This window comes from Hyla sarda, chromosome 5 (assembly GCF_029499605.1).
Source record: "Hyla sarda isolate aHylSar1 chromosome 5, aHylSar1.hap1, whole genome shotgun sequence".
Taxonomy (NCBI): Eukaryota; Metazoa; Chordata; class Amphibia; order Anura; family Hylidae; genus Hyla; species Hyla sarda.
In genome coordinates this window covers 301,145,499-301,169,530 of record NC_079193.1, presented here as the reverse complement: position 1 = coordinate 301,169,530, position 24,032 = coordinate 301,145,499, and the positions used below count along the sequence as shown (strand labels likewise).

The 24,032-nt window shown below is 41.2% G+C and overlaps 1 protein-coding gene across 1 annotated transcript in view; it reads right to left on the bottom strand.

Annotated features, from left to right (window-relative positions):
* Positions 1-24,032, bottom strand: part of TRIM55 (tripartite motif containing 55) — a 123,812-nt gene that overhangs the window by 41,170 nt on the left and 58,610 nt on the right. The window contains exons 3-4 of the mRNA XM_056518573.1: positions 20,564-20,729; positions 12,921-13,016 (exon numbers count right to left, since the gene is read on the bottom strand). Coding sequence (XP_056374548.1) covers positions 12,921-13,016; positions 20,564-20,729 — 262 coding nt within the window. The remainder of the gene's footprint in view (positions 1-12,920; positions 13,017-20,563; positions 20,730-24,032) is intronic.

Sequence of the window (24,032 nt, the reverse complement as noted above, 5' to 3'; positions counted from 1 at the left end):
TTTCTAGGGTTGACCTGAAGGCACCAGTGGCTGGAGTAGCTTTGGTGACCATTTGAGGGACAGTTTAGGAGTCTTGCCTGTGATTTCTCTTGGCATCCATTCATCCATGGTAGATTTATGTCCCTTTATCTCTACTTAATCACCTATTTATTTTTGTACAATAGATCAATTGCTGAAGTAGTTGTCTGATCATTAACATTTATCCCCTGTCCACACCATATGGGATAAGTGTATGATTACAGGGAGGTCAGGTGTGGGACCCCCGGCAATATAAAGAATTGTGTCCCAAGTCTTGTGTCGGGATGGATCAGTATTCCTGCATGTCCACAGCTGCTCTATTCATTTTCTATATGACTACCGGAGATAGTTGAGTACAGTACTTAAAGGGGTACTCCCGTGGAAAACTTTATTTATTTATTTTTTTAAATCAACTGGTGCCAGAAAGTTAAACAGATTTGTAAATCACTTCTATTAAAAAAATCTTAATCCTTCCAGTACTTTTTAGGGGCTGTATACTAAAGAGAAATCCAAAAAAGAAATGCATTTCCTCTGATGTCATGACCACAGTGCTCTCTGCTGACCTCTGCTGTCCATTTTAGGAACTGTCCAGAGAAACATATGTTTGCTATGAGGATTTTCTCCTGCTCTGGACAGTTCCTAAAATGGACAGCAGAGGTCAGCAGAGAGCACTATGGTCATGACATCAGAGGAATTGCATTTCTTTTTTGGATTTTCCTTTAGTATACAGCCCCTAAAAAGAACTGGAAGGATTAAGATTTTTTAATAGAAGTGATTTACAAATCTGTTTAACTTTCTACACCAGTTGATTTAAAAAAAGTTTTCCACTGGAGTACCACTTTAAGGAGTCTAGCTTACAGACCACCCCTATTGAGAACACATGCATACTGCGCCAAGCCCAACATGCTTGTGTATATATATATATATATATATATATATATATATATAAAGGTAGCTGTTGGCTCAACATTCTAGCTATGTAATGCAGATAACCAGCTTCACTCAGTGGCCCTTCCAGAAACTGACAAAAAATTTACAAATTAGGGTATTTTCATAGGTGCACAAATTGTGCCCTTCTGCACTGTTTTCTGCGAGCCACAGCACCATGGGGAAGATGGGCCCCAAAAGCTCCCATTGACTTAAAAAAAAGCTCCAGAGCTGAATTGGGCTGAAAAAAGTGACATATGCCTTCTTTTTAACGTGAAGTCAATGAAAGCAGGGTTTTTGGGCAGTAAGGCTGGAATTCCACTGAGGATTTTCTAGCAAAAACACCCATTTTGCCACGCAGCATTTTTTCAGCGAAAAAACGCCATGTCTAGATGTTAGCTGCAAGTTAATGGTAAACTGCAAAATGCCAGATCCACTTGGCATTTTTTATTTTGACATTTTTTTTAAATCCTTTTGCCATTTTTCAGCTATTTTGGGCTCAGAGGCGGAGAGCACAGAAATCGTGGTGTTTTCCTCCCATAGAAGTCTATGGGAGAGGAAAAACACCAAGAAAAACGCCATGTTGGTTTTAACTTTGCCATTTTTGCTGGCGGTTTTTATTCTTTTTTGGACTTTAGCGATCCAAAAAAGTGATGGAGAGACCTTTTTTATTAAAATTTCATAGGGTACCATTAAAAAAAATAATAAAAAAGATACAGTAGTGATGGAAAAATTGTATTTAACTAATCTTTTTTAAAATGACATTTTTATAAATTTTTAACTCCTTAAGGACACATGACGTACCGCTACGTCATGTGTCCCGGTCCTGCGATATAGCGCGGGGTTACACGGTAACCCCGCATCATATCGTGGCGGGCCCCGCGTCAAAGTGAAGCCGGGACCCGCCGCTAATAGTGCGCGGCACTGATCGCGGTGCCGTGCCCTATTAACCCTTTAGCCGCGCGTTCAAAGCTGAGCGGCGCAGCTAAAAACGAAAGTGAAAGTGCCCGGCTAGCTCAACGCATCCTGAACAACTGTACTACAGGAAAAGGTCTCCTACCTTCCTTCCTGCAGTCCGATTGCTGATTGAATGCTTAAAGCCTGAGATCCAGGCTTGAGCAATCAATCACCAATTTCACTGATTGTTGCCATGCAACGGCAAGGCAGCAGTCTGTGAATGAAATCAGCCATTGAAAGCTGATAGGTCTCTATGGCACCATCAGCTTGCAAAAAAAAAGTGTAAAAAAAAAGTTAACCCTTTCAGGTATTCCCTTCTGAATTAAAAGTTTGAATCACCTGGCATTTCCTAGTAACAAAATAAAACAGTATAAATAAAAATACACATATGTGGTATCACCGTGGGCAGAAATGTCCGAATTATAAAAATATACTGCTTTTTAAACCGGACGTTCAATGGCGTACGCGCAAAAAAATTAAAAAGTCCAAAATATAGCATTTTTGATCACTTTTTATACCACAAAAAAAGGGAATAAAAAGTGATCAAAAAGTGGTACATGGCACCACTAAAAATAACGGCACAAAAAATCACGGCACAAATAATGAGCCATCATAGTGCCCTGAAAACAGAACAAATAAAAAAGTTATAGGGGTCAGAACATGACCATTTTAAACGTATACATTTTCCTGCATGTATTCATGATTTTTTTTCTGAAGTGACACAAAATCAAACCTATACAAGTAGGGTATCATTTTAATCGTATGAACCTACAGAATAAAGATAAGGTGTCATTTTTGCCAAAAAATGTACTGCGTAAAAACAGAAGCCCCCAAAACTTACAAAATAGTGTTTTTTCATCAATTTTGTCGCACATTGATTTTTTTTCCTGTTTCACCGTAGATTTTTGGGTAAAATGACTAATGTCATTACAAAGTAGAATTGGTGACGCAAAAAATAAGTCATCATATAAAATTTTAGGTGAAAATTTTAAAGAGTTATGATTTTTTAAAGTTAAGGAGGAAAAATTGAAAATGAAAAAACGGAAAAAGCCCCGGTCCTTAACCCCTTCCCGCAGAATGTCATATATAAACGCCGGGTTGTGCAGTGCGTTCGCGCATCCCGGCGTTTATAAATGACATGCAGTTAACCCGGCGATGCGCAGCATCGCACGGGTTAACTGGCAGAAGTCCCGCTGTTTCCAGCAGGGGACAACTTCTGCTTCACTCCCAGGACCATCAATTGATGGTCCTGGTCAGCGATCACTGTGATTGGTCCCTGTGGACCAATCACAGTGATCTGGGGTGAAAGTTCAGATCCCCCGCGGGGACCTGCGGCACACGGGGGGAACTCGTGGGGACCGGCGGACTTACCTGGAGCAGCGGCAGGACCGAGGAGCAGCGGCAGGACCGGCCACGTGGGCGAGCAGCGACGGGACCAGCAGGTAAGTATGTAGTCCTCAGAAGCAGCAGTGAAGATCTTCACTGCTGCTTCTAGGAGTCTGAAAACTACAACTCCCAGCATGCCTAGACAGCCTTTGGCTGTCTGGGCATGCTGGGAGTTGTAGTTTTGCAACATCTGGAGGGCCCCAGTTTGGAGACCATTGTATAATGGTCTCCAATCTGTGCTCTTCCAGCTGTTGCAAAACTACAACTCCCAGCATGCACTGACTGTCCAGGCATGCTGGGAGTTTTAGTTAAGCAACATCTGGCCCTTCAGATGTTGCCGAACTACAACTCCCAGCATGCCCTCCAGCTGTCTGGGCATGCTGGGAGTTGTAGTTTTGCAACAGCTGGAGACACACTGGTTGGGAAACATTGTTTCTAACTCAGTGTTTCCTAACCTGTGTGCCTCCAGCTGTTGCAAAACTATAACTCCCAGCATGCACTAAAAGACCATGCATGCTGGGAGTTGTAGTTTTGCAACATCTGGAGGGCCCCAGTTTGGAGACCATTGTATAATGGTCTCCAATCTGTGCTCTTCCAGCTGTTGCAAAACTACAACTCCCAGTATGCACTGACTGTCCAGGCATGCTGGGAGTTTTAGTTCAGCAACATCTGGCCCTTCAGATGTTGCCGAACTACAACTCCCAGCATGCCCTTCAGCTGTCTGGGCATGCTGGGAGTTGTAGTTTTGCAACAACTGGAGACACACTGGTTGGGAAACATTGTCTGTTTCTAACTCAGTGTTTCCTAACCTGTGTGCCTCCAGCTGTTGCAAAACTATGACTCCCAGCATGCTCTAACAGACCATGCATGCTGGGAGTTGTGGTTTTGCAACAGCTGATGCAAGCCCCCCCCCGCTCCGCCACCCCCGTGAATGTACAGGGTACATTCACATGGGCGAGGCTTTTACAGTGGGTTTCTCGCATCTTGAGATGCAGCAAATTTTGCGCTGGGAGACTCGCTGTAATCCCCCGCCCATGTGACTGTACCCTAAAAACACTACACTACACTAACACAAAATAAAATAAAAAGTTAAAAACACTACATATACACATACCCTTACACAGCCCCCCTCCCCCAATAAGAACGTCCGGTACACCACTGTTTCCAAAGCAGAGCCTCCAGCTGTTGAAAAACAACAACTCCCAGTATTGTCGGACAGCCGTTGACTGTCCAGGCATGCTGGGAGTTTTGCAACAGCTGGAGACACCCTGTTTGGGAATCACTGGCGTAGAATACCCCTATGTCCACCCCTATGCAAATCCCTAATTTAGGCCTCAAATGCACATGGCGCTCTCACTTTGGAGCCCTGTCGTATTTCAGGGCAACAGTTTAGGGTGACATATGGGGTATCGCTGTACTCGGGAGAAATTGCGTTACAAGGTTTGGGGGGCTTTTTCTTCTTTAACCCTTCATGAAAAGGAAATGTTGGGATCTACACCATAATGTTAGTGTAAATTTTTTTTATTTTTTACACTAACATGCTGATGTTGCCCTATACTTTACATTTTCACAAGAGGTAAAAGGGAAAAAAGCCCCCCAAAATTTGTAACGCAATTTCTCCCGACTACAGAGATACCCCATATGTGAGCGCAAAGCGCTCTGGGGGCGCACAACAAGGCCCAGAAGGGAGAGCGCACCATGTACATTTGAGGTGATTTGCACAGGGGTGGCTGATTGTTACAGCGGTTTTGACAAACGCAAAAAAAACAAAACCCCACATGTGACCCCATTTCGGAAACGACACCCCTCACGGAATGTAATGAGGGGTGCAGTGAGAATTTACCCCCACAGGTGTCTGACGGATCTTTGGAACAGCGGTCCATGAAAATGAAAACTTGTACAGCCCACTGTTCCAAAGATCTGTCAGACACCAGTGGGGGGCAAATGCTCACTGTACCCCTTGTTACGTTCCTCAAGGGGTCTAGTTTCCAAAATGGTATGCCATGTGTGTTTTTTTTTGCTGTTCTGGCACCTTAGGGGCTTCCTAAATGCGACATGCTCCCCGAGCAAAATTTGCTCTCAAAAAGCCAAATATGACTCCTCTTCTGAGCATTGTAGTTCGCCCATAGTGCACTTCAGGTCAACTTATGGGGTACCTCCATACTCAGAAGAGATGGGGTTACAAATTTTTGGGGGTATTTTCTGCTATTAACCCTTGCAAAAAGGTGAAATTAGGGGGGAAACACACATTTTAGTGGAATTTTTTTTTTTTTTTTTTACATATGCAAAAGTCGTGAAACACCTGTGGGGTAATAACGCTCACTTTATTCCTTATTACATTCCTCAAGGGGTCTAGTTTCCAAAATGGTATGCCATGTGGGTATTTTTTGCTGTTCTGGCACCATAGGGGCTTCCTAAATGCGACATGCCCCCCGAGCAAAATTTGCTCTCAAAAAGCCAAATATGACTCCTTCTCTTCTGAGCATTGTAGTTCGCCCATAGTGCACTTCAGGTCAACTTATGGGGTACCTCCATACTCAGAAGAGAAGGTGTTACAAATATTGGGGGGTATTTCCTGCTATTAACCCTTGGAAAAATGTGAAATTTGGGGGGAAACACACATTTTAGTGAAAAAAAAAATTTTTTTTTACATATGCAAAAGTCGTGAAACACCTGTGGGGTATTAAGGCTCACTTTACTCCTTGTTACGTACCTCAAGGGGTCTAGTTTCCAAAATGGTATGCCATGTGAGGTTTTTTTTTGCTGTTCTGGCACCATAAGGGCTTCCTAAATGCAACATGCCCCCCAAAAACCATTTCAGAAAAACGTACTCTCCAAAATCCCCTTATCGCTCTTTCCCTTCTGAGCCCTCTACTGCGCCCGCCGAACACTTTACATAGACATATGAGGTATGTGCTTACTCGAGAGAAATCAGGCTACAAATATAAGTATACATTTTCTCCTTTTACCCCTTGTAAAAATTAAAAAATTGGGTCTACAAGAACATGCGAGTGTAAAAAATGAAGATTGTGAATTTTCTCCTTCACTTTGCTTCTATTTCTGTGAAACACCTAAAGGGTTAAAATGATGACTGAATGTCATTTTGAATACTTTGGGGGGTGCAGTTTTTATAATGGGGTCTTTTGTGGGGTATTTCTAATAAGAAGACCCTTCAAATCCACTTCAAACCTGAACTGGTCCCTGAAAAATAGTGAGTTTGAAAATTTTGTGAAAAATTGGAAAATTGCTGCTGAACTTTGAAGCCCTCTGGTGTCTTCCAAAAGTAAAAACTCGTCACTTTTATGATGCAGACATAAAGTAGACATATTGTATATGTGAATAAAAAAATTTTTTATTTGTAATATACATTTTCCTTACAAGCAGAGAGCTTCAAAGTTAGAAAAATGCAAAATTTTCAAATTTTTCATCAAATTTTAGGATTTTTCACAAGGAAAGGATGCAAGTTACCACAAAAATTTACCACCATGTTAAAGTAGAATATGTCACGAAAAAACAATCTCGGAATCAGAATGATAACTAAAAGCATTCCAGAGTTATTAATGTTTAAAGTGACAGTGGTCAGATGTGCAAAAAACGCTCTGGTCCTTAAGGCCAAAATGGGCTTGGTCCTGAAGGGGTTAAGGGGTTAAACAGGGATCAATTTATGTGTGCGGGCAGGGCAATAAAAATGTAGTCGACAATAATAAAAATGTAGTGTGTGTGTCTTTTTGACCTTTTTTTTTGACATTTTTAGGTAGTACTACTACTCACAGCATGGAACACACTGTTCCATGATGGAAGTAGTAGTACCTGTACTAACTGACAAATCGCCCCGGGTCCATTGCGATCATTCTGTATAATTTACAGATGCGGCTGTCCGCTCTTCTATGGTCCCCTGCACTGCCATATGGTTCCAGCCAATCACCAGTCTCTGTGGGAAATATGAATAGGTGTGTATTATATACATATATATATATACGTCAGTGCAGGGGGGACCATAGAAGAGCGTCCGGCCGCATCTATACATTATACAGGAGGATCACAGCGGGTGTCAGGAGTGACACTCGCTGTGATCTGTCTATCTGTTGGGAGTAGTAGTACCCGCAGTTAAGGACAGATAACAGCGGGTATCACTCCTGACATCCGCTGTGATCGTCCTTTCTATTGCAGAGATGGGGAGCGGCTTTCTCCTGCGCTCTGAACCTCTGCACTATACTCCAGCCATTGATAGGAATAGAAGATCACTCATTCATATTTCCTGCAACCATCCGGCCAATCCCCACTCTGGGCGGAAAATATAAATGAGTGATGTGAATTTCTATTCACAACACTGGCCGGCCTGGAGTATAATGCAGAGATGTGAGCGCTGTATAGAGCCTCTCCGCATCTCTGTTATATTATGGATGATCGCATCCAGTGTCATGAATAACACCCGGGTCGATCTGTCCATTAGTACAGGTACTACTACTCCCATCATGGAACAGTCTGTTCCATGCTGGGAGTAGTAGTACTACCTAAAAAAAATTCAAAAATAGAGAGAAAAAAAGTGAAACACACACAGACACTTTATTAAAAATGTATAAAAATGTTGTTTTTAAAAAAAGTTTTTCTGGTCTTTTTAAACCTAAAAAAACGCTGTGCAAAAACCTCAGTGGAATCCTAGCCTAATAGGAATTCTATTTTTGAATTCTAGGGTGGTAATCCTGTCTGCATCTCCACTTATTGGGGAAAATCCTGCTGACTACAACAATTGTGGTTTATGATTAGAGTACAACAAACTAGAAGAATGGTCAGAACTCTGGAAACTGAAATTTAATGTGGATAAATGTAAGATAATGCACCTGAGGCGTAAAAACCCTCAGGCAGAATATAGAATATTTGACACAGTCCTGACCTCAGTATCCGAGGAGAGGGATTTAGGAGTAATTATTTCAGAGGAGGTAGGAAGACAATGTAATAGAGCAGCAGGAAAGGCTAGCAGAATGCTTGGATGTATAGGGAGAGGTATAAGCAGTAGAAAGCAGAGAGAAGTGCTCATGCCGCTGTACAGAACACTGGTGAGACCTCACTTGGAGTATTGTGTGCAGTACTGGAGGCCGTATCTCAAGACGGATATAGATACTTTAGAGAAAGTTCAGAGAAGAGCCTCTAAACTAGTACATGGATTGCAGGATAAAATTTACCAGTAAAAGTTAAAGGACCTTAACATTATAGCTTGGAAGAAAGAAGAGAACAGAGGGATATGATAGAGACTTTTAAATACATAAAGGGAATCAACACGGTAAAGGAGGAGAGGAGATTTAAAAGAAGAAAAACTACCACAAGAGGACATAGTTTTATATGAGAGGGGCAAAGGTTTAAAAGTAATATTAGGAAGTATTACTTTACTGAGAGAGGCTATCCTTCATATAAGATAGGGCCAGGGACTAGTGATAGGATTCAGATTATTGGGCAGACTAGATGGGCCAAATGGTTCTTATCTGCCGACACATTCTATGTTTCTATGTTATCTATCCAAGTGATATGTCCCTCTTGCAGGAAGTTCAAAGAGACCAAAAAGAGCCCTTTCTAAGACTATTATTCCCTAATGCCCCACCTTGTGGCTTAGGCTCCACCTACTTTCCTCACATAAAGCGGAAAAACATGTTCATTGGCCACGCCTACTGTGGCTGTGTTTAAAACTAAGCTTTAGACAGTGGGGACAGGGAAATGTATACTAAATGGTTTATCATGCATGTAAAAAGCATAATTTCATTAAATTAGCATAATTTGTGTGTCTAAAACAGCACAGAATATATTTTGCCCTTGTGAACATAGCCATAGTTTACAATTACAAACAGGACAGCGACATACCCAGTTTAAAACAATAGAAAAATCAAATAGACCAGTCATAGATCTACAATAAAATCTTTCATCCTCACAACAACCAAACCTACATAGATAGCAAATAAGGTACAGGCATATAACTCAAAAAACAATACTATGTAACCAAACAATTGTATATTAGTACAATAAAGCAGTTTAAATAAAATCCTGTATCCATAAAAAGATTGCTTGATCAAATATAAAAAGGTGTGCATGAGTAAAGAAATGCACAATAGAATTTTGCATATGCACTCACACATACATCTTTCTTAACCAACTTGTTCATAAAGATGTGTGAGGAGGGGTCTCCTAACTTTGAATCTCCAGATGTTGTAAAACTCCAACTCCCAGCATGTTGGGAGTTGTAGTTTTGTACTAGCTTAAAAAAGGTATCCAGTATAAAAACTCATCCCCATTTCTGTATTTCCGACTCTCCCGGTTGACCATAGCTTTGTGCCTTTTTCGACACACTTCATTAATGCAGAGAGACAAGGTGCTAGGTGGGAGATCATGGGGGGGGGGGAGGGGTTCAAGTGGTCCTGCAGATAGGGGATAGGTTTTTTTTTATACTGGACTACTCCTTTGGGGTCTATTCACACATACAGTATTCTGCGCAGATTTGATGCGCAGGATTTGAAGCTGTGTTCAGTCATAGAGTTTACATTGCAATCCTGCGCATCAACTCAGAATACTGTGCAGAATACTGTACGTGTCCTAAGTTTGGAGACCACTGTTCTGGAGTCAACAGATTACCAGGCCGGGCCATGATTGGTGCACTTGTTTAATTTTTTAGTTGTCTTTCAATGTATTACTAATATGGCAGATAATCTTTTCTACACACATTTGCCCTTGGTCAACATTTTTTATGTCATCACAAGGTGGTAGCATTTGGCAGAAAAAGGTCCAAATCTGCCTCTGCCATGTGAAACTTCTGGAGTATAAATTGCTTAAAGGGGTAATCCAGGAATAGAAAACCAGAGTTAAATTCTTTCAAAAACCGCTCCCGTCTGTCCCCAGGTTCATTCACTTCAATGGAACTGAGCTGGAGAACCACATCCAACCTGGAGACAGACTGGGAGTGTTTTTTGAAAGAAACTAGCTCTGTTTTTCTATTCCTGGATAACCCCTTGAAGTACAAAACAATCTTAAACAATATGTTTTCGGACAGCGACCGGCTATTAGAAGATACACCATAAAAACATAGATATCGGAATTGTAAATTCAAGCAAAAAAAGGTTAAAAACTCTTCAGTCTCTTAGACAGTACAACAATTACATAAATGTAAAACATCTAAATGGTCACCATGGGCACAATTCTTTCTCTCTCTATTGTGTTTTCAGCTAAGACAGAGCTTTGTATTTCCGTTCTGCATGCCAATTTCTGGATTATCTCCTAAATAAGCCCCATAACATGAGGTGTCTGAATTCTGGTGAGTCACGGACGATTACCTCGTCACTGATAGAGCGAATATAAAAATATAGAACAGAACTGAACTCTGTCCTGAGATTCACTCTGACTCCTCAGCAATGTTAAAGTACATATTTATCTTCATCTCAATGAACAGGCCAGCAATGGTAAGAATGGCGTAAGAACAGTATACGCTGCACTGTATATATGTCTATAAAGGATATATATAGATATATACATAGAAGCTATGGAAGGGATATAAAGCTATTGCTGTGAATGCCCTATAAATTACTCCTTCATCCCACATACCGATGATACATAACCCTTGGCTCTGCACGACACATTACATGAATGTACACAGAGACTGGGGTGTAATCTGGTAGCTCATGTGTATTTATCGGCACGGTAGGAGCCTTCTATTATGTAATCTCCTTAACTTGCCAAATTATTTGTCAAGCAGGGTGTCTTAAGTGCTTCAGTATTTCAGGCTTATCGGGCTTACATAGGCACATGCCCGGCTTGTAGTGCTCCAGTACATGGGAAACTCAAACTGATGATATATTTATTTCTATATATTCACATCCCATATATTTATGAGACAGGTTATATGCTCAAAACACCTGCACAAGCTAAAAGTTGTCTTTGCGATAAAAAATTCAACTTATTTGGCTATTTATTTCCCTATATAGTGCAACATAGGCTGTTAAAGAATCATTTACATACCCTTCTGTATGCTTTTGTGTACAGTGGTCCCTCAAGTTACAATATTAATTGGTTCCAGGACGACCATTGTATGTTGAGACCATTGTATGTTGAGACCAGAACTCTATGGAAACCTGGTAATTGGTTCTAAAGGCACCAAAATGTCATCCACAAATAGGAAAAAGTGAGAATTAAAGAAAAATAAGTAGATAACTAATACAGATAAAGCAAATCCTTACATATAAAAGTAAGAATGATCTGCTCGGAGCTGTAAATCACTGTTTATGTCAGTGTTTCCCAAGCAGGCTAAAGGTTGTCCGGGCATGCTGGGAGTTGTAGTTTTGCAACAGTTGGGGGCACCCTGATTGGGAAACACTGATGTAGAGGGTTGAATAATTTACCAGGAAAAGAGGTAAACACTGGTCTATGTAGAGCACAGGAGCTACTTCGGTGTCCTGTACAGTACATGCAATGTCCTAAAAAAGTAACATGGAGCCACCCCCACCTGGTGTCCAAAGGAGCAGGTAACCCTGGTACAGGTAAAGTGTACAGAATATGTAATACCTCCCTGTACTGTAGGGAGCACTACCAGACACCAGTCAGTGTATACACTTCAGTAATACAGGTGTTTTACCAGTAAAACGCCCATTCTGATTGGTCAGTTCTTCCAGTCATTGACACGTTTCACAGATCTGGACTGTCTGTAGTATTGTATGTTGAGTCTGGTTTCAACTTACAATGGTCCAGAAAAAAACATTGTATGTTGAAACTATTGTAAGTTGAGGCCATTGTAAGTTGGGGGATCACTGTATACCTAGGTTGTCTTTGATCTAAATAATTAGAACTTCTGTCCCCTAATTCACACTGCAGGATTTCTGTTTATACCTAGTAATGCAGCTTTAGTCTGTCCTCCCTCCGTTTGTGAAAGGTTTCTTTTTGACAGCTCTTACAAGCAGGAAGTATAGAGAACAGTGTGAAGCTCTATCACATAGGAAAACACTGATAATTATGCACACAGAAGAAAAAGTCAGTGTGAGACATGATTTTATTTATTTTATTCTACATCTAAGCATTGTTGTGGCTCTCCTACTGTATTACTGCACTTCTGGTCTCTTAGGCTTTGTTCACATTGTCGTTGGACTCCACTAATCGGAGTTCCGTCCGCAAGAAGGACGGCAGTTTAGTGGGAAAAAAATAGCGCAAGCACTATTTTTTTTCTCCACAAAAATCCTGTAAAATTACTTGGGGTCACCAACGGACCCCAAGCAAGTGAATGGGATCTATTGTGACCCGGTAGTAGTCGTTTGCATACGAACCATTTCAGGGTCCAATTGGTCAAAAAAAAAGAGCCGATCGGACCCTTAACTGGTCAAATGCAAATGGCCGTGTTAACCTAGCCTTACATAGATCAAAACCGATGGCATCGGCAGCACTGTACGCATAGTGAGACATAAAGAAGAACAAGTAGTTTCTTTAGTAGTGAGTTAAATTAAATGACACTGCTAGAATATTGCTAGTAAGTCATTATTATATGTAAAAAAAGGATTCTTAATAGTATACATTAGTTTATACGCAACAATGTGAAAGCTGCTTAGGTTGTATGGTGGCTCTGTGTATAGTTTCATTCATATGAGTAGTCCTTTGTGATGTAAACTTACCTCTACAGCTTTACATGTCTCTTCTAGCTGACCGATCACTGCTTGAATCCGATCATTGCATCCAACTAGTATAGCAATTCCATCTGATAATTCAGTCTAGACCAATAGACAAAACACAATTCATTTAAAGACATAGCAAGAAAAGGAGATGACATTGTATGATTTATGACAACACAATGATTTACAGGAGAGATCATACATATGAGGATCATTAGATGGTAACACAACTATCGTGATAAGAAATCTACAAAGCCCTATATAGCAATTTAAACATGAAAACCTTGACCCATTGCATCCTATGCCTCATAGAAGCACCATACAGTGGCACTTGCAATGTGTTCATAAAGACCCTGTATGCAACTGTATGGTCGGTACAGGACTGTGCACACAGCATTGCTATGAGCATGACCATTAAAGGGAGTGTGTCACTTACATATCTTTTTTGTGACTACAGTCTGCTTCTGAATGTAATATATTTCTGAATGCAATTTATTTTGTTTCATTTTTAAGTGCATTATTATGAGGGCTGCCATCTTGCTTGAGCTGATTTTGCAGCATTTAGTGACTTGCTTTACAGCCGGACACATAGACAACAGTTAACAGGAGCGGTACCATTTACATGAATTGGAGACATTCTCAGTGACCTTTTCAGAGGTCATTCTACAGCCTTGTCTCTGCAGTAAATAGTGGTGGACCCATTTTTATCTATATACCAGTCACTTTTTACTGTACTCCAGAGAAGAAAGGCATTACTGGGAAATGATCTGTACAGAACAAGAAGTGTCCGCTTAGGATTAGACCTAGTGGCCAGAATGTAAACTGCAAGATTTCTCTATCATTATAAAATTTAGATAGCAAAATTGAAATTTGGAAAACTAAACATCACCGAAAATAATTTTCAAAATATGGTTATTATTTTAAGAACCATCAATAAGGTCAAGAACAAGGCACATGATTCTACTTGGAAGGATGATTGTACATATGTATTAATCATGTGATTTTAATGACATAACTAATTCTATATTTCTGACTGCTTTATAGGTTCTCATATAAACATTTCTAAACCTTAGTTAGTGTTTTCCAAACAGTGTGCCACCAGCTGTTGCAAAACTACAACTCCTAGCATGCTGGGAGTTTTAATTTTGCAGCAGCCCATGGCATACTGTTTGGAAAACACTGCATCAGATCTCTGAAACCAGGTACCCCAATTCTGGTTTCTATCTCAAAGGGGTACTCTGCTGGAATAAAAAAAAACATTAAATCAACTGGTGCCAGAAAGTTAAACTGATTTCTAAATTACTTTCATTTAAACATCTTAATCCTTGAAGTATTTATCAGCTGCTGTATGCTCCAGAGGAAGTTGTGTAGTTCTTTCCATCTGACCACAGAGCTTTCTGCTGCCACCTCTGGCCATGTCAGGAACTGTCCAGTGCAGGAGATCTTTGCTGTGGGGATTTGCTCCTACTCTTACTTGACACGGACAGAGGTGGCAGCAGAGAGCACTGTGGTCAGACTGGAAAGAACTACATGACTTCCTCTGGAGCATACAGCAGCTGATAAGTACTGGCAGGATTAAGATTTTTATAGAATAGAATAGAATATTTGTTTAACTTTCTGGCATCAACTGATTTGAAAATATTTGTTTTCCACCTGAGTACCCATTTAAAGATATTTTTTTCCCTGGGATTCATTGACTGCTTTGCCTGTATCAGGGACTTGGTTTGTCATCCCTGCAGCTGCTGTCTTCTGGGGAATCCCTGAGCTGGTTCAGATTTGGGGAACCCCGGAGTTATCACTATGCATAAAGGGATTCACTTTTGTGTAATTGCAAAGAGATCCTCTTCCTGCCCATAATAACAAATATAATTCTAATGCACAAAGTCAATAATATACTAGAATATACGGCTCATCATAAGAACTACGCTTCAATCTGCAATCCTAGAACAGATATGTTTTTTTTATTTTTTTTTATAGAATTTTGATATAAATAATGAAGCAAAATAAATTGCTAATGTCTGGAGCTTTGATCTTTTCTTACATTCATATGCACCAGAAGTTACCATTAAAGAAAATAGCTCCATCACACACAAAAAGAGTAATGATCTTTTCATAAGCTGTTGTATTTCATTCATACTCATAATAATTGTCTATAGCGGGCCCACAAAGGACTGACGGCAATCCTGCAGATTTCATATAATTATGTTATTAGCTATACCATAGCTCCCTTTTATAAGATACCAGTTCACATTATTTTTGAACAATATCAATAAGACATAAAGACGACAGAATAAGAACAAACACTGACATAATTAATACTCTTAGGGTAGGGTGTAAACTCTCTATCTGGGTCGTCCACCTGATGAAATCATGTTCTGCCACATGTGATGACATCCTCCCATATTTTTATATGTATCACCAATGTGGTATTTCTATGCTACACGCTAAAGAAGGAGCTGTTTGACATTGATCAACAAAGGTCTTGTATTGCAGAGATCCATTATTTGGAGCCCACATTGTAACTTCAAGTAACTCTACAGACTCAAACTACAGAATTCGTGGCCGGTGAATTTCTTGCTGGAAATTCCGAGTGTGGCCGGTGCCGGCGCTAGGGCCGCACAGACATTGCTGTCCTCATAGGCCGGGTTCACCAGATTTCCGCTCAGGAATTTTGCATGCAAGTAAAATGCAGGTGAATGGGTTTACTGTGACCCCATTCACACAGCAGAATTTTCTGGTCGGAATCTCCGACAGATAATTCTGATCCAAAAATTTGGTCAGAACATTGAACCTGCACAATTGGGGGCATTTATCATTGTCTTTAGAGCTGTTTTTGTATAGATTTGCTTCTATTTAGGCGCTGCACTGCACCTAAGGCAAGTTTTTGCGCCTTTTCGATTTACCCTTTAAAAAAAAAAAAAAAAAAAAAAAAGAGCGTACAGACCAGCTGTTAAAGGGGTTCTCCGCTGCTCAGCATTTGGAACAAACTGTTCCGAACGCTAGACCCGGCACCGGGAGCTCGTGACGTCATGAGGGGGCGGGGCTATGATGTCACGAGCTCCCGGCACCGGCTCCAATGTTCAGAACAGTTTGTTCCAAACGCTGAGCAGCAGAGTATCCCTATAAGGGTTTGTCTTGGGCAGTGGTAATGTATTTATCAACTGCGACTTTCAGAACAAAGTCGCAAAACCCACCAAAAAGTTGCAATTCTACACCAGCCCAGACCTAGCGTAGCTTTTTGGTGTATGTGAAGAGGGAAATTTTAGAAAATGTGTATCCTCCTCAAATGCCCTGCGTTCATTTAATAAATTTGGCGGAGTCACGCAAAAAAAACCAAAGAGCTAAAAAATTAACAAAAATCACACACATCTTAGTAAATACCCTCCAATGTTCTGGCGGAATCTGCTAGGCAGAAATTGCCATCTATGGGGACGGCAATGTCTGCATGGTCGGGATCTCAGCTGGATTTTGTCAGTCAGAAGATTCTGCAGTGTAAACCCAGTGTAAACCCAGCCACCAGCAAAAACGCAAGAAAAACTGCTACAGCTTTTTCCTGCGTTTTGGCAGTTTTTTGGGTTTTTTTTCTGGTGTTTTTCTGGGTGTGTGGAAAATTTGTCCCCTGTGGCAGTTTTTTCACTGTCTTCAGGTACCACTCAGTGGGTGGGATGCTGAGTGCCCGGTCCACAGAGTGTAAGGAGATGAGGAGTGATGTACAGCATCACTACTCACCTACCTCCTCTATAGATAGCTGTATATAGTGTATACAAAGACGTCCACTTACCTCTCTTGCTCCTGTCCCGGACGGGTCCGTGTAGCTCCACCCTTAGTGGAGATGTCAATAGGGGGCAGAGCTACACACGGGAGCCAGGCTGATAAGCATGAGGCTCTGTTCACATTGTTCATTTTGTATAATATGAATAGAGTGTCCCAGACAAGGAGACTCCAGCTGTTGCTAAACTACAACTCCCAGTATGCCCAGAGAGCCAAAGGCTGTCTGGGCATGCTGGGAGTTGTAGTTTTGCAACAATTTGAGGCTCTCTGTTTAGGAAGACATTGCATTAAGGGTGCTCTGCCCAGCAGGGAGCGCCAAAAATGTCCTAATTTTTTGTGTTTCTTTTTTCTTCTCATTTCAGATCCGTGTATGCCGAGGATTTGGGCGGATTCCAAGGACTACTGTGGATTAACTGGATTTTTTCCTTTTAATAAAATGAGTAATGAGGGCTGTGGGGGGAAGGGTGTTTTTTAAAATAACATAATTTTTCCAATGTGTCGTTTTTTTTTTATTTTTTTTATTTTAGGCTTAGTAGTGGAAGCTGTCTTATAGACGGAATCCATTACTAAGCCGGGGCTTAGCGTTAGCTAACCCCCATTTATTACCCCAGTACCCACCGTCAAGGGGTGGCGGGAAGAGCCGGTACAACAGGCCCGTAGTGTCAAATATGGCGCTCCTGGGTCAAGGCGGTAACAGGCTGGCGTTATTTAGGCTGGGGGGGCAGTAACAATGGTCCTCGCCCACCCTGGTAACGTCAGGCTGTTGCTGCTTGGTTGGTATCTGGTTGAGAATAAAAAGATGGGGAACCCTATGTGTTAAAAATATATATATATTTTTTTATTTTAAACCCATAGGATCCCCTGTCTTTTTTTATTCTCAGCCAGATACCAACCAAGCAGCAGCCTGATGTTATCAGGAAGGCCAAGAACCATTGTTACTGGCCCTTCCCAGCCTAAATAACGCCAGCCTGTTACCGCCTAGGCCCAGGAGCGCCATTTTTTACGCTGCGGGCCTGTTGGTACCGATTCTTCCCGGCATCCCTGTGGTGGTGGGTACCAGGGTAATAATTGAGGGTTAGCGCTAGCTGTTTTTGGGGCTAATGCTAAGCCTCGGCGTAGTAATGGACTCCATCTATAAGACCGGCTTCCACTACTAAGCCTGAAAATTCCATAAAAAAAAAAAAAAGACGACACATTGGGAAAAAAAAAATATTTAAAAAAACACTCCCCCATAGCCCTCATTAACCATTTTATTAAAAGGAAAAAAAATACAGTTCATCCACAGTAGTCCTCCGAATCTGCCGTAATCCTCTGCATACACACATCTGAAACAAGAAGAAAACACAAAATATTGGTTAGGACATTTTTGGCGCTGTCTTCTGGGGAGAGCGCCCATATTGCAATGTTTTCCCAAACAGAGAGCCTCCAATTGTTGCAAAACTACAACTCCCAGCATGCCCAGACGGCTTTTGGCTGTCTGAACATGCTGGGAGTTGTAGTTTAGCAACATCGGGAGTCTCTGTATCTGGGAAGACATTGCCAGAAGGGTTTATTCAAATTATACAAAACATACAATGTGAACAGAGCCTCAGACAATGTGAACAGAGCCGTCTGTTACTAATGACGTCATTACTAGGGGTTGGAGCTACACAGACCCAGTCGGGACTGGAGGGAAGTAAGTGGACTTCGTCTTCTGTATACACTATATACAGCTATCTATAGATAGCTGTATATAGTGTATACTGCCCAAAGGGTTAACCTACACTGTCCAGCAATGTAAGTTAACTCTTTCCTTGCCAGGCTTGCACATAGCACTTAGCTCAGCAAGGGGTTAAGTGAGCCAGCAATGTGTATACTGTATACACATTGCAAGCTCACTGTAAATTCTTGCTGGGCAGTAGATATAGGACATATATCTATTGCTCAGCATCAGCTGTTCTCCCGACTCTGTAGCCCTGAGCACTGCTGAGTCCCGACATTCACTTCAGGAGGTTCGCAACAGGTGTCAGGAGAAGTGACATCTGCTGTGATCTGTCCCTTACTGCAAGTACTACTACTCCCAACATGGAGCACACTCTGCTCCATGCTGGGAGCTGTAGTACCTGCATTAATAGACCGATAGCAGCGAGTGTCACTCCTGACACCCGCTGTGATCCTCCTGTATAATGTATAGATGCGGCTGGCCGCTCTTCTATGGTCCCCTGCACTGACGTATATATACACACATTCATATTTCCCACAGAGAGCTGTGATTGGCTGAAACCATCTGGCCAATCACAGCTCTCTGGGGGAAATATGATTAGGTGTATATATATATATATATATATATATATATATATGTATATATATATATATATATATATGTATATATATATATATATATATATATATATATATATATATATATATATACGGCAGTGCAGGAACCATAGAGGAGCTGCCAAACGCATCTATACATTATACAGGAGGATCGCAACAGACCCGGGGTGATCTGTCAATTAGTACAGGTACTACTACTCCCATCATGGAACAGATCTCCATCACTTTTTTGGATTGCTAAAGTCCAAAAGAGAGTAAAAACCGCCTGCAAAAACGCCAAAGTTAAAACCCACATGGCGTTTTTCTTAGACGTTTTTTTTTTCTTAGACGTTTTTCTTAGATGTTCTTCATAGACGTCTATGGGAGAAAAACACCATGATTTCAGGGGAGAAAACGCCATAGGCTCAACATGCTGAGATTTTGCAAAACCGCTAAGGGGCTTAAAAACGCCCAAAAAGAGTGAAAAAACGCCAAAAGGATAAAAAAAATGCCAAACTGAAAAACGCCAAGTGGAAAAAGAATTTTGCGATTTCTCATTGAATTACAGCTAACATCTGACCGCAGCGTTTTTTGGATGAAAAAACGCCAAGCGGAAGAATTGGCGTTTTCATGGCATTTCCCCCCTAAAAAAACAAGTGGAATTCCAGCCTTATAGAGCTTTTTACTTTTTTAAAGATTACAAAAAAGAGCTGATTTCTTCCACAAAAAAGCGCCACACCTGCCTTCAGGTTGTGTGTGGTATTGCTGCTTAGTTCCATTGAAGTGAATGGAGCCAAGTTGTAATACCACACACAACCTGAGGACAGAAGTGGAGCCATCTTTGGAAAGATGTCACTCTGTTTTCAGTTTCATGACATCCCCTTTAGGCTAGGTTTTTACACAGGTTATTTTCTGTTGGTTTTATTTGTGAAACTGACACTACAGTTTCTGGTCCAAAGCCAGAAGTGTATTCAAAAGGAATTGGAAATATAAAGGAAGGACTTATACTTCTCCTTCCTACTGGATCCACTTCTGATTTTGTCTCAAAAACTGCAGTGGCAGCTATCCAAAAAGCTTCAGAAAAAAAACCTGTGTGGAAAGCTAGCTTTAAAGGTGTACTCCGCTGCTCAGTATTTGGAACAAACTGTTCCGAACGCTGGAGCCGGCGCCAGGAGCTCGTAACGTCATAGCACTGCCCCCTCATGACATCACGTCCCGCCCACTCAATGCAAGTCTATGGGAGGGGGTGTGACATCCGCTACGCCCCCTCCCATAGACTTGCATTGAGGGGCGGGGCATGATGTCATGAGGGGGCGGGGCTATGATGACTTCAGCTCCCGGCACTGGCTCCTGCATTCGGAACAGTTTGTTCCAAACGCTGAGCGGTGGAGTACCCCTTTAATGAATTCATATTGAATCAGTGCAATAAAATGCGGTGTCCTACAGGACAAAGACATATTAAGCATGATATTACAAATTTGTCACTAGCGAAAACCACTGTGCTAGAAATGTATCTATACTCTATGTACAATAAAAGAATAGATTTTAAGAATCAACACAATTTTTGGTAATGTTACCTTTTGTCCTTGAAAAACATGAGAAAGAGGGGCTACTTCACAATTTTTGTGAGCTCCAAATACTTTACACATGGAGCATGTCGGCACCTCACAAGTCAGACAGTAAATATTAATTTTTTCTTCATCATGTTCTTCACACATTGGTTGGTTAGATTTTCTTTCAGGCCTGTAAAACATTCATTTAAAATACATTAGTGCTTTATATTTAATATTACTATATTAAAACTATGTAAAAGAGGATCTTTTTGTCTTTGTCATATAATACCAGGGACATCCCGGGAGAGTTTTAACATATTAGGTATGTCTGTGTGGACCGCTGCCTAACTTTACATGAATATTGCAGATGTAGGAGAAAAATAATATATTTTAGTAAATATATAGTAAATATGCATTGAGGTAAAGTGAACACACACATGTAGATACAAACACATCTGTACTTTGAGACCCAGTCTGTTACAATGCAATGTTTTAATACAAATATATATTGCAATAGCCAATCATGAGGACTCTTAGCAGCGTGGTACCTCATACTCAACAAGACTCCATGACTTCACATTTTCTAGGTTGTCCAATTGACTTCATTAAAGGGATACTCTTCCTCTAGACATATTTTCCCTTATCCAAAGGATTGGGAATAAGATGTCTGATTGCGGGGGACCCCCACAATCTCGGCTGTGGCACCCCAGACATCCAGTGCACGGAGTGAACTTTGCTCAGTGCCGATGACTGGCAATGTGGGGCAGAGGCTCATGGCGTCACTGCCACGCCCCGCTCGTGACGTCACAGCGACGCCCCCTCAATGCAAGTCTACGGGAGGGGGTGTGATGGCCATCACGCCCCCTCCCGTAGACTTGCATTGAGGGGGCGTGGCCATGATGTTACGAGTGGGGCACTGCACCCGATGCTCTAAATGAACACCGAGTGCAGCAGGGAGATGGGAGCTGGGGACATCTTATTCCCTATCAGACATCTTATTCCCTATCAGAGCTGTGGACATCTTTGGATAGGGAATAAGATGTCTAGGGGTGGAGTACCCCTTTAATATACAACTGATATGTAAATACTTTGTAGGGTTTATCCACCCTTGAAAAACAGAGAACCTTCAACAAGGAAAGATCATCAGCACTAGCATTACTGGTACATGTAGAAATTCATTTATTACCAGTTATAGAAAGAAGAGCTGCTTTTGTGACATTTTATAGTCGTTTGGGTGGAACATGATCAATTTTTGAAATATCACATTATTTAGTAAGTGGAGTTAAGAAATGGATTGTACCGCTCTAATTTATCACTTGCTTTCATGAAGTATTCAATGAGCAAATGTCATATTATCAACACCTCCACTTCCAAGCCGACAGGAAAATAAACTTGTGAATGTTAGGCTGGAAGGTGTGCGCTCATTAAACCCGCTGACTCACTGGAACGCACCGAAGAGTTGAGCTTAGAAAAGTACACTTCAGCTGAGCCCTAGGAAAAATACTGCTACGTCCTTTACATTTCAACTTATCTTGGAACTTTTTATGGTGAGAGGTTTTCCCACCATTAAAGGGGTATTCCAGGAATTTTTTTTATTTGACTATGCTACAGGGGCTGTAAAGTTAGTGTAGTTCATAATATAGTATCTGTACCTGTGTGTGACAGTTTTCTCACAATTCTTATGTGATTTTCACCCCAATATTTATTTTTAACAGCATACAAAATTACTGTTGTCTCAGATTTTTCCCAGGTTGCAATGCGGCCGAGACCTGACTCACTAGTCAGCTGATGACAGGGAGCCTGTCTGCTTCAATAGGTGGAGGGATCGCTTGGTGGGAGAGAGATCAATCTGCAACAGCTGTAGGCACCCTTATTGAAAACCACAGGTCTTTTGAATGGATGCAGCTGATTTATGTTTCAGTGGGTGGGGTGGCTGATGTGTGGGAGGGAGGAAAATGGAATTGTGGGATTTGTAGTCAAAAAAAGAAAAGTCAAACAGGAAATACAAGTTCACAAAAAGCTAGCCACAATGTTATGGTAATCTCATAAAATAGCCATTTAGCCCCAAGACAAGCGCAGATCCTTCCTAAGCATGTCCATTACTGTCTGCCAGCTACGTACTAAAATCACCTTATGGCGGACAACCCCTTTAATTTGAAATCAATAGTGAACAGAAGGAATGTAATTTCATCTATCAGTAGTTTTGTAAATCTATAACTAATAGGGTCAGACTCAGATTAGAAAGAAAAGTCTGCTGTGTTTTTGTTAGGAAGGTGTTATTTGTACAACAAAATGCAGACTTATCTTTCTAATTTTAGACAACCCCTTTAAGAAGACAACTGGTCCTACGTGATGCCCATTTTATAAAGCAGTGTTCAACAACCAGGAGCTCTTTGGTCCCCATCATGTGACTCTCCAGCTGGCGAAGGGGTGGTAGCTGGATGGCAGATGGCAGGTCACAGGGTCTGGAAGGCAGGGCTTTTGTTCTCCTTGCACATGTGTTTGCTTTACCACTTACTCCTTGTCAAATAAGCCACAGGAACCAAACCTCCAATTTCACAAAGATATAATATAGTATAGGGTATAGCTGGCTCTACTGTCCCCTGCTGGGGGTGTTGGTGGCCTAACAATAAGGGGTGCAATGGGTGTGGAGACCAATATCATAAATAGAGCATTGTAATTGTGTGCCCTGTTACATAGTTAGTATTGGGGCCGAACAAAATATGCTTATATGTTACTTACTAGGTAATGCAGATGTTTTGCATGTTTTTTTTATGTGTCTATCTTTTACATTTGGCTTACAAATCCCTCTGTTTTGTTGTTCACTTATTCTTAACATTCACTACTCAGGAAGGCGTGTGTTTAAAGCAAGTACTGAATCCGCCCTCACTCACCATGAATTCATTCTCCCCTGAGTCCGCTGTGCTGTGTCTCTTCATCCAATCACTGCAGACGGCTTTGTAACCCTATTCTCTCTGTTTTCAGATTGTACTTATTAGGACTGTATCCACCTTTTCCAGCCCACTGGAGCACCTGAAAGCTGAGCTAATTTATGCAGGCTAAAGTCAGCAACCGCTGAGCTGCGAGGTTCGTGCAGAATGGAAGTACTGTAACTTCGCTAATCTCTAGATAGGATACATTTTCTGCAATTAAAGGGGCATTCAAGGAATTTTTTTATTTGACTATGCTACAGGGGCGGTAAAGTTAGTGTAGTTCAAAATATAGTGTCTGTACCTGTGGGTCTTACAATTCTTATGTGATTTTCACCCCAATATCTATTTTTAACAGTATACAAAAGGACTGCGGTCTCAGATTTTTCCCAGGTTGCAATGCGGCCGAGAAATTACATTACTAGTCAGTTGATGACAGGGAGCATGTCCTGCTTCAATAGGTGGAGCCATCACTTGGTGGGAGAGAGATCAATCTGTAACTAATGCAACAGCTGTAGGCACCCTGAATGAAAAATACAGGTCTTTTGAATGGATGCAGCTCA